Source organism: Boleophthalmus pectinirostris, unplaced genomic scaffold (assembly GCF_026225935.1).
Source record: "Boleophthalmus pectinirostris isolate CB_2022bp ecotype Guang Dong unplaced genomic scaffold, ASM2622593v1 HiC_scaffold_12, whole genome shotgun sequence".
In the NCBI taxonomy this organism is placed as follows: Eukaryota; Metazoa; Chordata; class Actinopteri; order Gobiiformes; family Gobiidae; genus Boleophthalmus; species Boleophthalmus pectinirostris.
Genome location: NW_026571018.1, coordinates 17,856,594 through 17,870,311, shown reverse-complemented (window position 1 = coordinate 17,870,311; position 13,718 = coordinate 17,856,594). Strand labels below are relative to the sequence as shown.

The following is a 13,718-nucleotide window of genomic DNA, read 5'->3' as shown; positions in this document are numbered from 1 at the left end:
GTGCCTCGTTGATAGGCCTGTCACGATAACACATTTTGAATCACAGTATGTTACTACAGAGAAATATTGCGATAAATGATAGTACTGAAAATACATTATGTCACTGACACAAAGCAAGATAGCAAGCTGAGTGACGTAACTCAAAAATACCATGACTGCTTAGATAAAACTGTCTGTAAAGGTAGAAAAACTCATGATTCACTGTCAGATCTTCAGCTGACTCACACAATATACCTTCCCCTTTCAGTCCCATATAAATCCTTAAACTCCAAATAAAATAATTTGTTGACTAATAGGTCTGAACAATTGGGAAATTGCAGTTTTTCTAACAAGCACTGTGATTGCGACTTTGATAATAGGATTCTGTTCAAAGTTTAAACGCATCCAGAAGAATTGACAAATATATGAAACGACCAACTAATACAAGAAGCACGTGTCATTTGTTTTACATGGTTAACAGTTTATTTTGTTGTTTTTGGAGGAAATTATGGTACTTCAAAAATTGCAGTCTTTGTGTCTTGCGAATTGTGTCTTGCAGCCCTCTCGGCTAATACATATTTTGGTAAACTAATCGAATAAACAACTAAATGCCCACACCCTTACTTTCTTTCCATGTTATCTGCTGTTATACAAACTTTTTCAGTCAGCATCAGTTGTGTGAGGTCTGGATATACAGCGGTGGCCCTAATTAAGTTCTCAATTGTCTGATCTGGTGTCAAAGGGAGTTTAAAGGGACCTCAAGGGTGAATTTTTGCCAGAAGAAAAGTCAGGGTCAGGGTCAGCTGGACGCTAATCCCTCTCAGGTCACTGTGGTATTGTCCCCAAGTCCATCAGGCTTCTGTATTTAACTTCTCTGCACTTATCAGTTTACTTTGACAGGTCATGTGTAGTCTTCAGTTACACCCTTCAGTGTTATATTCAAGTGCCCCTGTGGTGACCTGCGAGAAGTGCCATTCTATACTGAAGACAAAGCAGTAGAGCTGAACTATTTGGGAAAAATATTCGGGCAAGCATTGTAGTTGGATTTACGATTTATGTTTTAACAATGGGATTCTGTTTGAAGTTTACATTTTGAACTTGCCCACAAGAATTATCAAAAGACTGAAATATGAACTGACAAACTAATATAAGAATCACATTTCACATTTCATTACATGTTTGTACAGATCTAAACTACAAGCTTAGCTGCTTTTATGGAGAATTTTGTAGAGGAACTCAAAATTGCAACTTTTGCGATTTACTAATTGCGATTTCGATTCAATTGTGGTTAAGCTTGCAGTAATAGTTATGCTGTGCCTTGAGTTTAGGATTTAGGATTTATGTTGTGCTTTGTTTATATTGTGATTTTAATGTTTTTCTCATTCTGTAAACTGATTGTGCCCCCAGTCTGCTGCAGTCTGTTATTTCACACGAGGAGAAAAAACGTTAAATGTTAGCCTTGAGCAGTGTCCTTTTGGCATTTGAGAATGTGAAACCACTTTGTGTGTTGTCTTGAAACCATTTCCTATTTTAGTTTTTTTCAGTTTTTTATTTGACAGACAAGCATCCTATTTTCCAACCTTTAACCTTCTTAAGACCACTAAGCACTTACTTGATTATTTTTTTGATTACATTTTGATTTTATTTCTTACTGTGAAATTTTTGTCTATTGTGCTCTGATATATGCGTAGAATTGCTTATGTGCTTGCATAAACCTCACTATTTCGTCTTTACTATCGATGTGTTTATGCAGAACTTACTGAACTAGTTTAATGTACAATTAGCATTAGCATTTTTGATCTGTTATTTTCTGTTTATTATTTTCCAGCAAAAGATGACGGGAGTGTAGCGGTTGCCCTGGGATACACAGCACATTTGGTGCTCATGATCTCGTGCTTCCTTCAGATTCCTCTGCGGTATCCTGTGATCCACAAAGGTTCACGCTCCTCCATCAAAGACACCATCACAGATCGCCTCACAGAGAAAGAGAGAGAGTAAGTAGCCATGACAACGAACTTTACATGTCCGAATACAGACAATTCATTTTCAAGTTAGAAGAGTTCCTTTACACGTAACAGTACATGACAGTGGGTCCAAACCCACATCTTTGTAAAGTTTTGTCAAAGCGTGTGGTTTTGGCTGCCCAGGTATTGATTACCTGGGCAACCTCTTTATTAAATACATGCGCAAACTCTCTCTGTATCACAGCCACAGTGTCTGAGTTCTCATTTTCAAAATGAAATTGTGTATTACAAGTCAAGCTTCTTTTTAATTCTACAGCACAGTTCTCCACTACGTGCAGCTATTTGCACGCCTTAGATAAAAAAAAGATTAGACTTTACTCCTGCCCTGTCTGGGCCATTTTATAAGCTCTTCAAACACATTGTAACATGCATAGTTACAGCACAAGCACAAATAATAAAATTATTATTTTAGTGTGTTATGGTCTTGTAACTATGCATCATCTTGGGAAATAAAACATCATTTTTTCATGATAATTGGATGTTTCTGTACAAACATTTCGAGTTTCGCCTTACGTACACTTACATATGCAGATTGGAATCTCATTCATGCATTACCATCTACAGCAGGAATGATAAACTCAACACTATGCTATAATTAGCATTGCTGCTATTTACTGTGCATGTGCGCGCATACAGTAATTGCCCCCTTAAACTGAACAGCTATTATAATATGATTTCAAATTCCTAAAATTTATAGAAACTCCCCAGTCCTGCTCGCACTCGTCCATACTCTTAAGACAATGGCGCTTTTGCTCTTTAGCCCACAAACTCTGATTATATTAACAGCAGAGGAAGGTATTATCATTGTAAATGTGTGCTGACACTTTAATTATATGTATCTGGGTTTCATTTTAAGACTCTGAAGAAAAATAAGCACAGTATAAAAATATTGATTGAAGAGTATAGTACAATTGCATGGCTTGACAATGGCTACAAATGCTCCCATATTATTATAACGAGAGCCAGCTCAAAGCCTCCGCTGACCAAAAGCTCTCCCATCTCCCTCTGTCCTCTTAGCCCCACTGCCCTCCCCACGTCCTCTCAGCTTGTGCCTGTTTGTGACCTCTGAGGTCCTGCACACAGCACACAGCACAATGATGTGTGGAAGACAGAAAACAACCAGTGGAGCTCTAAACGGTACAAAAAGGGCGATTAAAGTGTCGGAAAGAGGTAGCCCATGGTGATAAGTGAGGTGACTTGGATCAGTTTCTCAAAGTGTGCTAAGATTAGCAAGCACTGAGTCAATTAGAACAGCATACTTATAGAAACCTTATGCTGGTTTAGCTTTGTGTTGGCCTACTTAATAGGACAGTCTATCTCATTATAGGTTTTTAAGCTCCTGTTTAACTTTTTTGCTACATTTAAAATAAAAATTCTTAAAGTTTTCTTTGAACATTTTCTCTAACAACGTTGTAAAATGTGTATTTTGTAGTATGATATCTGGTCTCCTTACCTTCTCTGGTCGAGCTGGACTCGGTGGACATGTTGCACCCACATTTTCGGGCCAATGTTTCTGATTGCAGAGGGAGTGCTGTGGAGATGCAATCCAGATGTCCACTGTTTGATTGAGACCAGAGCTCCACCATTAAATGGCAAGCTCTAGTGGCTACTATAGTCCAGCGTCAAGTATCAATGCATTTTTTTTGATAATTGGATTTTGGAGGAAAAATAATGTGGGATTTACACATCACAGGAAACTGTTAAATGTAGAGGATGTGGGAGCTCAGCCAGTTTGTGACAAGAAGAACCTGTACGCTCAGACACTGAGTTCCCAGTCTTGAATTTCTGAACCTTAAACAGAACTGTGATAAGCTGCAGGACTTTCTGAGAACTATAGATTTCTTTCACCCTCTCTTTTTGCATATGTTGATAATGCAAGGAAGTTAGCGTTGGAATATTCTATATAAACCAGATGACGGGGCCTTTATCTCGGGCCCCTGGAGATGGAATCACATTTGAACAAATGGGTCATTATTTAAGTCTTTATGTCAACTTCAAAGATATGTCAGGACTGGACAGAATGTTTACTTGTCTTTTGAGGTTTCTTTCCAGATCACTCAAAGACAATAGCAGGAAGCGTATGTTTGCGATATCACAGAGGAGTCAAAGACCATGCCTCCTTTAGGGTAACAGGTGAGCCCCTCCTGGACCCTGTTATATATCTGTACTTTAAATAAAACCACAAAGCATCTGTGTTAAAGCGGTTAGAAGTTAAATGTGCTTGTATGTTGTTTGTGCTGTGGACATGTTTTTAGTCTTATTCTGAAACAATGAGAAAGACAAATGAAAACATAAGAGAGTCTCCAAACCCTGGTTATTCTTAAGAGCTGTGATGAAAACTGTGTGTGACAGAGCAGCCGCCACATTACCCGAGAGACATTTAAAAAGCACAGACAAAGAAGGTGGACCAGTCCGAACAGTCATTAAAATAACATTTACTGACAGATGCTTTGTACAATTTTTCTTAAATCGAAAAATACAGCTCACTTTGATTTATCGACTAACTTCTGCTATTAGGGCCTGCGCAAGGCAGGTGATTTGTCAAGAAGGCCTAAGGATGTATCGCTTTATGTGGTTAGAATAGCTCATTAAATGGATTTCAACAGCACCACTCAGCATAAAACGGTGATGAAGGTACTGACCAGACCTACTTTTAATTAGGACGTCAAACAGGAACAGCAGTGAAGCTGTGTGTACATTGCACCAGTTTAGCCCATTTGCAGAAGTCTCCAGAAATGTACCAGGCCTAATAAAGCAGAGCCGACCACCTACCCTCACAGCTGTCTCCGTCTCAACACTGGGGGAAAGGAGTTTGTAGAATAAACAATAACACGGTTAAACATACACTACAAGCCTCCAGTGGTCTGCACAAAAGACTTTCTTTGACCTCTGTGCCCTTGGCCTGTATTAGTCTGCCTTTAACAAGGATTCCCCTGGAGAAGACAGTCACTTTAACTAATAACAGAATGCTAATGGGGTGTCTGCACTGCCTGTAAAGACAATGAGCCACACTAACAACATTTTTGCCTTTCTCACCCACTTGGCCAAAGACTATAGAAGAAGTCATGTGACCTGGACACCTGCTAGGAGGCACCAACTGTGCAGTACACAGAGATGCCTGCTAATCAGACATGAAAGAATTTAAACTCAAACTACTGTTTACAGATCCACAACAGGAAGAGTGACCTCACAGCTGAGGCATTATTAAAGAAAGAGCCTGTAGACAGAGCGGTGTACTTCCTATTACTGAAGCATTAGTAACTGTTGTCAAAAGTCCCCGCTTCATAACCATTATGTTTTACAGCTGCTGCTGATGCGGTGCCCACACCTGAAAGTGAACCAGCTGCCAGCACAGTGTAGCCCTGGGCCTAGTTTCACTCCCATAAAAAGGGGGACTTTCACAAAATCTTTTATGCTTTCTTGTTTATTAATTACATATTTTACTTTGACCCATAGTTCCAGCTGCTGACATGCTAAGCTGCCCTGCAGCGTTCTGAAACGCAATGAGAAAAAAAAAGTAATTTTTTATGAGTGCAAAAGAATGTGAAAGATTTACTCATGCTGTCAATACACTGTCATTGCAAGTTCATCTTTTGGTCCAGCTCCTGCTGTGAGGAAGATTGGTTAAATGGAAGCAGATTAAAGTTTAAGTAATCAGCTTTTACGTAAAAGGGTGCAAAAGTGTGTGGGCGTGTTGATTACAGCGCCTGTCATAGTGAGTGTTCATTGTTCGTTAGTTTGCGGACACGACCCTTTGACAGATGGAGAGAGAGATGTGCTGATGGAAGAAACATTGTGATTAGGTTCAACATGAAAAAATTGCTGCTGAGATAAAGATGGTTTGACTTGATAGAAGCACAGAGCAAAATTAAACAAAGAATCTCAGTGAATCCATGTTTTTAGTTACTGCTTATTTTTGACCCTACACAAACAGCATAATCCTACTGGATGGTAATGTTATACTGTTTTCTGTGCACTATGCTGCTTTTCTGGTGGAGGGTCCATCTCTTTGTGGAGATGTTATTGCATCTCTTGGAATGTTCCACAGTATCACATTTAACTTAACTAGTCTTCTTTTTCAATATTGGTGTTGAAATATGCTATGATATGTTTGCTATGAGCCTGGTCTCATCTCCACAGATCTGACCTTAGTTTAACTATACTATATTGTAATATTTAAGGCAAAGAACACTTTGCACTTTTTTAAGTTACACTACTAATGCTGATGAATAATTAAGCGCAGGCACTCAGTCATCTCACCATCAACACAAGGTGACTGTAATTTACCATTGACTTGGAATGCATGATCCAGTCTGTCTTTGTCACAAACCTGCTGTGATTAGATAATATGAAAAAATAACCCCCTGAAGCCCACTCCAGCAGGGCCTCCTCCTCATTCCTCCTCCCCAATCCTGTAATAATATATTTGACTTTACTGGACATTCCCCGGGAGGAATTCCACATGTTTGGTGAACCAGAGTCTCTCCATGTCGATTTCAGACTCAGTGGACAGCGGTCATTAATCACTTCTGTGACGGAGCTGTGTGCGCTCATGTGTTTGTGTGTGTGTTTTGGAAGTGCCTCTGTTTTTCTTTTCCGTCACGGTCATCGCCAAACAAATCCTATCTGCGAATGAGGAAGTGATATTAGGATTGCCAGCAGGATTGGGATTGTGTAGCAGGGAAACCATGTTGTGTTGTTCTTCCTCTCCAGGGTCGGTATTTCCATGTAGTCAAGATATGTTCTCTGGCATGGTTTTCTCACAATGTTGATGATAGAGAGAGGTTTATCTTTTTTGCTAAGTGTTGCAGAAAATGTAAGAACTCTATCCATAAGTTTGTGTTTTGAGTTTTGTCTTAAAGGTGCACTGTGTACCTTTTCTGATGTAAAAATTATTGTTTTCCCTTGTATGTTCAACAGTATGGCTTTAGAGATCTATCAAGCATTTATTTAATTACAGGAGGTTTTATAGCTAAAAATACCTTCAAAAACTGACTTGTAACTTGCTCTCTATCTCCATGGAGTTAGATAAGATTAATGTCACACTGTGGAACATTCCAGGCAAAGCAATAGCATATCCATGGAGACACAGAGGGTGGCAGGCCTTCTACCAGAAAATACACAATGTACCTTTAATAAAAACAAATTTAAATGCCTTTCAAAATGAATTTTCAGAATATAAACAAGACATTTAATCAAATCAAATCTTGAATAAAATCTGATTAATTGCGCAACCCCTAGTTTGAACTCCAATTTTTTCAATACTAGTAGTTTGATGATTTGTCAAGAGATTCTTTTACAAGGAGCACTAGTTCAAAAATATGTCTGTTCTGTTTTCCAGCCAGGCTATTAAATTTATGTTTGATGAAACCAATACGATACAGAAGACAACAGTGTGTCCAAAATCTGGCCTTTATTACTGCCTAAATACTCAAAACTCAAGCTGGCTTTTATTTTTGACATATCAAACCTTTTAAATCAATCGGTTTCTGAGCAGTTTTTTGTGTTCCTCAACTGTGGCCATCAAGACTCCGTCCATAGCCTGTGATAATGATGGTAAGTGGCAGTAGCGTCCTGAGAATTGTGGGTGTTTGGGGAAGTGCTCTTTGCCACGGAGTCTGCTGGCTTCAGGCACCTATAGGTCATAGTTAGAGAGGATAAAGGAGGGACCCGTATCTACTCTCACCCAGGATTAAAGGGAGACCGTGACCCTATCCCTAGGAGGCAAACACACAGGAAGGATGTACAGCGGATGTACAGTTGTGCCACTACACACACGCACACACACACACACACACACACACGATGCACACATATGACACAGCACACACACACACACACATACGACACAACACACATGTTCAAAGAGTCCACACATGCCAGGTTTCTATGCTTTTCAGGGACATTACATTGACATTCATTTCCTGAAGACTGATCCTAACTTTAATCCTGGTTACTACTTGCTTAACCTTATCCTAAACCCTAAACATTTGAACCCATATTTGAATTTTAAACCATGTTCATCTAATAATTAAAGGTGGACTGCATAACTTTTCTAGTGGTTTGTCCACCATCTGCTTATGTCGATTCAGATGTTATTGCTTTGCTCAGAATTTAATTTTATTTTTTTAAAGTACCAGGCGAAGTTAGAGGTCAGATCTGTGGAGACTGGAGAAGCAGCACAGTAAAAGAGAGTGAGATCAAGATGAGTTTTTTGGCTATAAACACCTGAAACTGAACCAATGCAACATGAGTTTAATGCCATACTGAGGAACTTCGCAGGCAAAATAAAAACAATAATTTTCATAAAGACAAGTAAATGACAGACCCTACACTAGAAAAATTACACAGTGCACCTTTAACAATGGAATTACATCATGGGCTTGATATTTGTCCCCATAAAAGAGCCCGTTCTCCATCATATACACTACCGGTCAAAAGTTTTAGAATACCCTAATTTTTCCAGTAATTTACTGCAGTTCAAATCGTGCAAGTCCAGTAAATAGCTTGAAATGGTACAAAGGTAAGTACTGAACAGCCATAGGTTAAAAAAAAAGATAACAACACAAGTCCAGGCTTTGCCAAAACTACCTCAGGAAAAAAGAACAAGATGGTAAGCTTGAATACATGGAGTGACCAGCACAGTCTCCAGACTTAAACCACATCGAGCTGGTTTGGGATGAAATGGACAGAAGAGTGAAAGTCAAGCAACCTACAAGTGTCACACATTTATGGGAACTTCTGCAACAGACTCGGGAAGAACTTTCTGAAGAATATTTGAAGAACGCCACAATTGTGTTCAGTTGTTATATCTTCCAAAGGTGGCTACTTTCATAAATCAAAAGTTTAGAATATGTTTTGGTCAACAGTAAACAGTAAACGATAAAAAAACTGAAAAGTGTGGTGTTCTAAAATATTTGACCGGTAGAGTATGTACATGTATTCAGAATTTAGGTCCCCACAGTGTGATAAATACATGCCCACACAAGCATGTTCAAAGCGCCCACACATGTCTGCGATCTGGGCCCAGTGCGCTCCTGAGTGCATGTGTTGCTTCTGGCACTGCTGTCATGTTATAACAGAGGCATGCTGCTTAGAGGATTGGTCATACTATGGTCACACATCATTTCGCTTGTTCCACTTGCATTTTTAGAGATGTGTTTGTGTTTAACAGTATTTTTGAAAGAAATGAAGTGACTTTTTTCCCATGTAGTGTATGATGAATTATGTACTTGTTGCTGCCAGGCTGTCACAATAAAACTTTTTGTTAGTGTGATATACTGCTAGAAAATATAGATGATAAGTTATCATTTCGAAACTAATTTATACCACTGACACAACCCTAAAGCAGGGTTATCCAGAAATATATATTCTAAATGTACAATATTATTGTTAAAGGTGCACTGTATAGCATTTATACTAGTGTTATTGCTTTGTCTAGAATGTTCCACAGTATAGATCAAACCTATCTTTCAAAAGGGAGACAAGTGGGTTAAAGCACTACGCTGCATTACAAATCAGATCTGTGGAGAGTCACCTCTAGCCTGATTCATCAGCCAGTTTCACTTCGTGGAAACCATCTGACCTCGCAGCATTAGGATTTGTTTGCTTGACAGTAGGCTGTTTATTGGTCATGACATATGTAATGCGCCAAATCCCGTAGGAAGAAGGGCAGTAACGTCTTTCCCTTTGATAAAATTCACCAAACATTCTCTTTGTTCCGGCTTTAAATCCTCAATTTCGGGAATTGTTGCCAACACAGAATGTATGGCTTTGTCTACATCGATCTCAACTGCTTTGTTTACTGTTGTGCTATACCACAAAAGAGACCCAGACAGGCGCTTGAGCTTGACGTCATGGCTTCACAGCTCTTCGCTGATTGGCCGGTGTGCGGTCTACAACTTCCGTGGTTCTTGCAAACCATCTAGTGTATTCCCAATCCTGACCTAGTCGCTGAAGAGAAATGAGCAGAGGCACTAGGTGGCGCCAGCCTGGCTAAGTTGCCCCTTTTCACAGAAGGAATTATTGTATTTTTGAGCAATAGAGACACTTGTAATGAATAAATGCCAGATGGAAATGTTTATTGTGATACCATGAAACATTCTAGGCTAAGCAATAACATCTCCTTGGAGAGTTGTGCAATGCATCTTAAAAAAAAACATGAGCAATACAATAAATAAATAAATAAATTAGCAGAATATTACTTAAGTTGTTTATATCTATATAGTGAATCATAGAGGTATTTATTCAACAGTCTACAGTGTAGTACAGAAAAATAACATAAAATTCCCACGAATACAAAGAAAATGTACCCACAACAACATATAATATATATAGTAATTATCTTGACAGGCCTTGGCTTGAGTAGTAGTTTAGGTAGTAACCAATTCCTCAAATATTTCTCCCATTGACATAAGACGTCTGAGTGGGTCTTATTTCACAAACTTAGCAGTCATCAAAATCCACTCTCTCAGCAGCTTAACAGTTATAACAAAAGAAAACATACTTGTAGCTTACATTCTGCTTTGGCTTAGACTCAACACTAGGGGCTATCCTTTGCTAAGGCCTCCTCCTATAGTCCATGTGACCAGCACCTGCACTGGCACTGATGGCATTTCCTCTTTGTATGAGCAGGATCAAACCTCTATATTCCTACTCTGAAGTTAAACACCATATTGTAAAATTTGTTGCTTCTTGTTTGATGTTTTAGTTTTACAATGTATGAATGCCATCTGGGTGGGATCAGAATGCTATGCTGCTTTCTGTAGTTTTAGTGACTCTAGACATTACTGGCTATCAAGGTGGTCAATAAAATGCCTGTAATACTAATGCTGAGCTTTGGGCAGTAGCAGTCTAAAATTAAACTAACTGTGCATATACCGCCTAATCCATCCACTCTTTATTAGAAATTTCACATGAAATGTTCATATTTTGGGATAATATTGCTATAGACTAAAATATATTTCTTTCTGTTATAGCTTGTTTGGGTTATGTCTCCGATCCGATATTGGATAAGCCAATGCAATTCTTCATGTAACTAGGTCTTGTTTTGCCCTTTCTTGCAGATTCCCATTATACCCACGGGGAGAGAGGTTTCACTTTGAGTACGGCGTCTACCTGCTGAACAAGAACATTGCTCAGGTAATAAATCTACATGTGTCCAATAACTTCGAGCCCTTTAAAGGCCCTATATTATGCAAAACTGACTCTTTTGAGCTTTAAGGCATGTTATAATGTTGTTACCTCATCAAAAACCTGTACCTGGAGTTGTGTTTTTGTTTCATTCACACATGTTTGAGTAATGTTTTATTATTAATCTATCAACATCTCCAAAGCTCAAAATGCTCTTATGAAGCAGTATTTTTCAAGGTAACATCTACCTTTTAACTTTAGTAGAGTAGAGATGAGTAGAGAAGGCAAGGGCTGAAATCATTCAAATGATTCTAATGAAGGTGTATGGATTTTAAAAACACAGTGGAGCACTTCCAGCATTACCACATTACGTCACAATGTGGATCAGTGTGTTTTCTGAGAGAAAAACTCAGCCTAAAAATGCAGGCTTTTTGTATTAAACATGTGTGAATGAAACAAAACACAACTCCAGGTGCGTTTATGATGAAGAAACATTATAACATAGATCCAAAAATAGTGTAATATGAGCTCTTTATGTCATGATAATTACTATATCAACTTATCATTCAATACATGACAGGTGGAACAATAATTTTGGAGATAAATTTTTGTCATGGGTATATTTTCTTCATACAAGTGGGGGTCTTTTTGTTAATTTTCTGTTCAGAAGTTTGAATTATGAGGCTTGAGCAAGTTTGTGACACTCATAGATACAAACTACTTAAGTGTTTCATTCTGCTATTTATTTATTTATTTATTGCAATTTCAGTTTTTTATCATCTTTTGGAGCAAATTCTGCTTTAGGGATATCATAACAGGGACATAATAAGCATATATTTTCTTAAATGTGCATTGTGTAAATTTTCTGGTGGAGGGTATCCCATTTTTTTTTTTCTTGAAGGAGATGTTATTGCTTTGCTTGGTATGTTCCACAGTATGGCATTATAAGTCTATTCAGCCTGTGTTTCATTAGAGGTGATTTTATTGTTCTGAACTACATTGATGTATTCTTGTGTGAATGGACATGCCTCTCCACTGAACTGATCTGTACCTTGGCCTGGTTGCCTCCACGGAGACAGATACATTTAATGCTGTACTGTGAAACATTCCAGGCTGAACAGTTAAGTACATCTACTGGAGACCAGCATGTGGCATACCCTCCTCAAAAAGTTACACAGTGCGCCTTTAAGCAATATATCATACTTCAGAATTTGTGTTCATGACAAGCCTATTATTGACCCCCAAAAGCTGTGACTAAAGGAAGTGAAAAGCATTTGTCTGAGCCTATAATCCCAGCCGATAGGGGGAAAATATCATCACACTTACCCCTCCGTTATGAATGCTTGAAGGCAGATTCTCCTTCTCTTTCCATTGTTCACACCCCAGGGGAGGGTTGAACTGCTGACCTATCCGCGCTTATTAAAGTACACCTAATGTGTTGACCTGGGTGACTCCCTCCATTCATCCTCCAGACATTTAGCTCCAACAGTTAACAATTTGCATTCCTTTCTCAGTGTTCTTCTTCACCCCTGAAAGAATATAGGGCCTCCTCTATCCTGGATAAGACTTGGCAATTAGCACTAACAGGTGGTTCACTTCACTTTATTGCATTTGGGTGGTTTTACTTGCCAGCATGCTTCTTGCTAATTGTAAGTCTCAGACAACAATCAAAAGACTATGCATTTTAAATATGCGTTATACAAATAGTGTTGTGATGATACTAAGATTTCAAACTTGATTAAGATAGGTTACTCTACACCATTTTTAATACCAAAATTATAATAAAAACACTCCAAAACAATGTAATGTTCATCACAAAATAATAGTAGTTTCATTAAAGGTTTACAACTTAACTTTTCTGGTGGAGGGTTCCCCGTCTACTTGTCTCCATATTGACGTTATTGTTTTGCCTGGAATATTCCACAGTAGCCAGGCTGGCACCACCTAGTGTGAGACGGTTTCCACTGGCAGGTTTGACACTGGCAGATGAATCAGACTACCACAGTATGGCATTAAACAGATATATCTTGTATTTATTCAATTGCAGGTGTTTTTATTTCTCAAAACTAACTCAGAAAAAAACATGGATTATTTCTGTGAGCTCTTTCCAGATTGGATCTGTAACTTAGTCTGGAGACGTGGCCTGCTTGTCTCCATAGAGATTAAATTAAATGCCATACAGTAGAATAGGGATGGGCATTCGATAAAATTTTCTTAATCGATCGTTGGGAGAATTAACGATCGATTATCGATTAATCATTAACGTTTTTATATGAAAATGATCATCATTATTATAACTATCTGCACTACTAATCTGCATAAATAAATTCAACTTTACGACATATAAACCGTAACCACTCTAGAGCCACATCAACCCGTTTGACTTTATAATGTGTTTAATGCAGCTTTGCGCAAGTCTCACAGAAACGAAACTTAAAACCACATCGCTAATTTGCATAAACTAAGCGAAGAAAAAAAAAAAACAGCTCATGCACGCTGATGTGGTCAACTTCTGTCAGATTAAAGGACACGACTCAGTGGAATACAGGTTAGTGTAACCATATTTGCGTTTGTCAAAACCAG

The 13,718-nt window shown here is 38.5% G+C and overlaps 1 protein-coding gene across 4 annotated transcripts in view; it reads left to right on the top strand.

The window, feature by feature from the left end:
- Window positions 1-13,718, top strand: part of uvrag (UV radiation resistance associated gene) — a 73,414-nt gene that overhangs the window by 22,141 nt on the left and 37,555 nt on the right. For all 4 annotated transcript variants that reach the window (XM_055148380.1, XM_055148381.1, XM_055148382.1 and 1 more), the window contains exons 12-13: window positions 1,808-1,973; window positions 11,069-11,144. In XM_055148380.1, coding sequence (XP_055004355.1) covers window positions 1,808-1,973; window positions 11,069-11,144 — 242 coding nt within the window. The remainder of the gene's footprint in view (window positions 1-1,807; window positions 1,974-11,068; window positions 11,145-13,718) is intronic.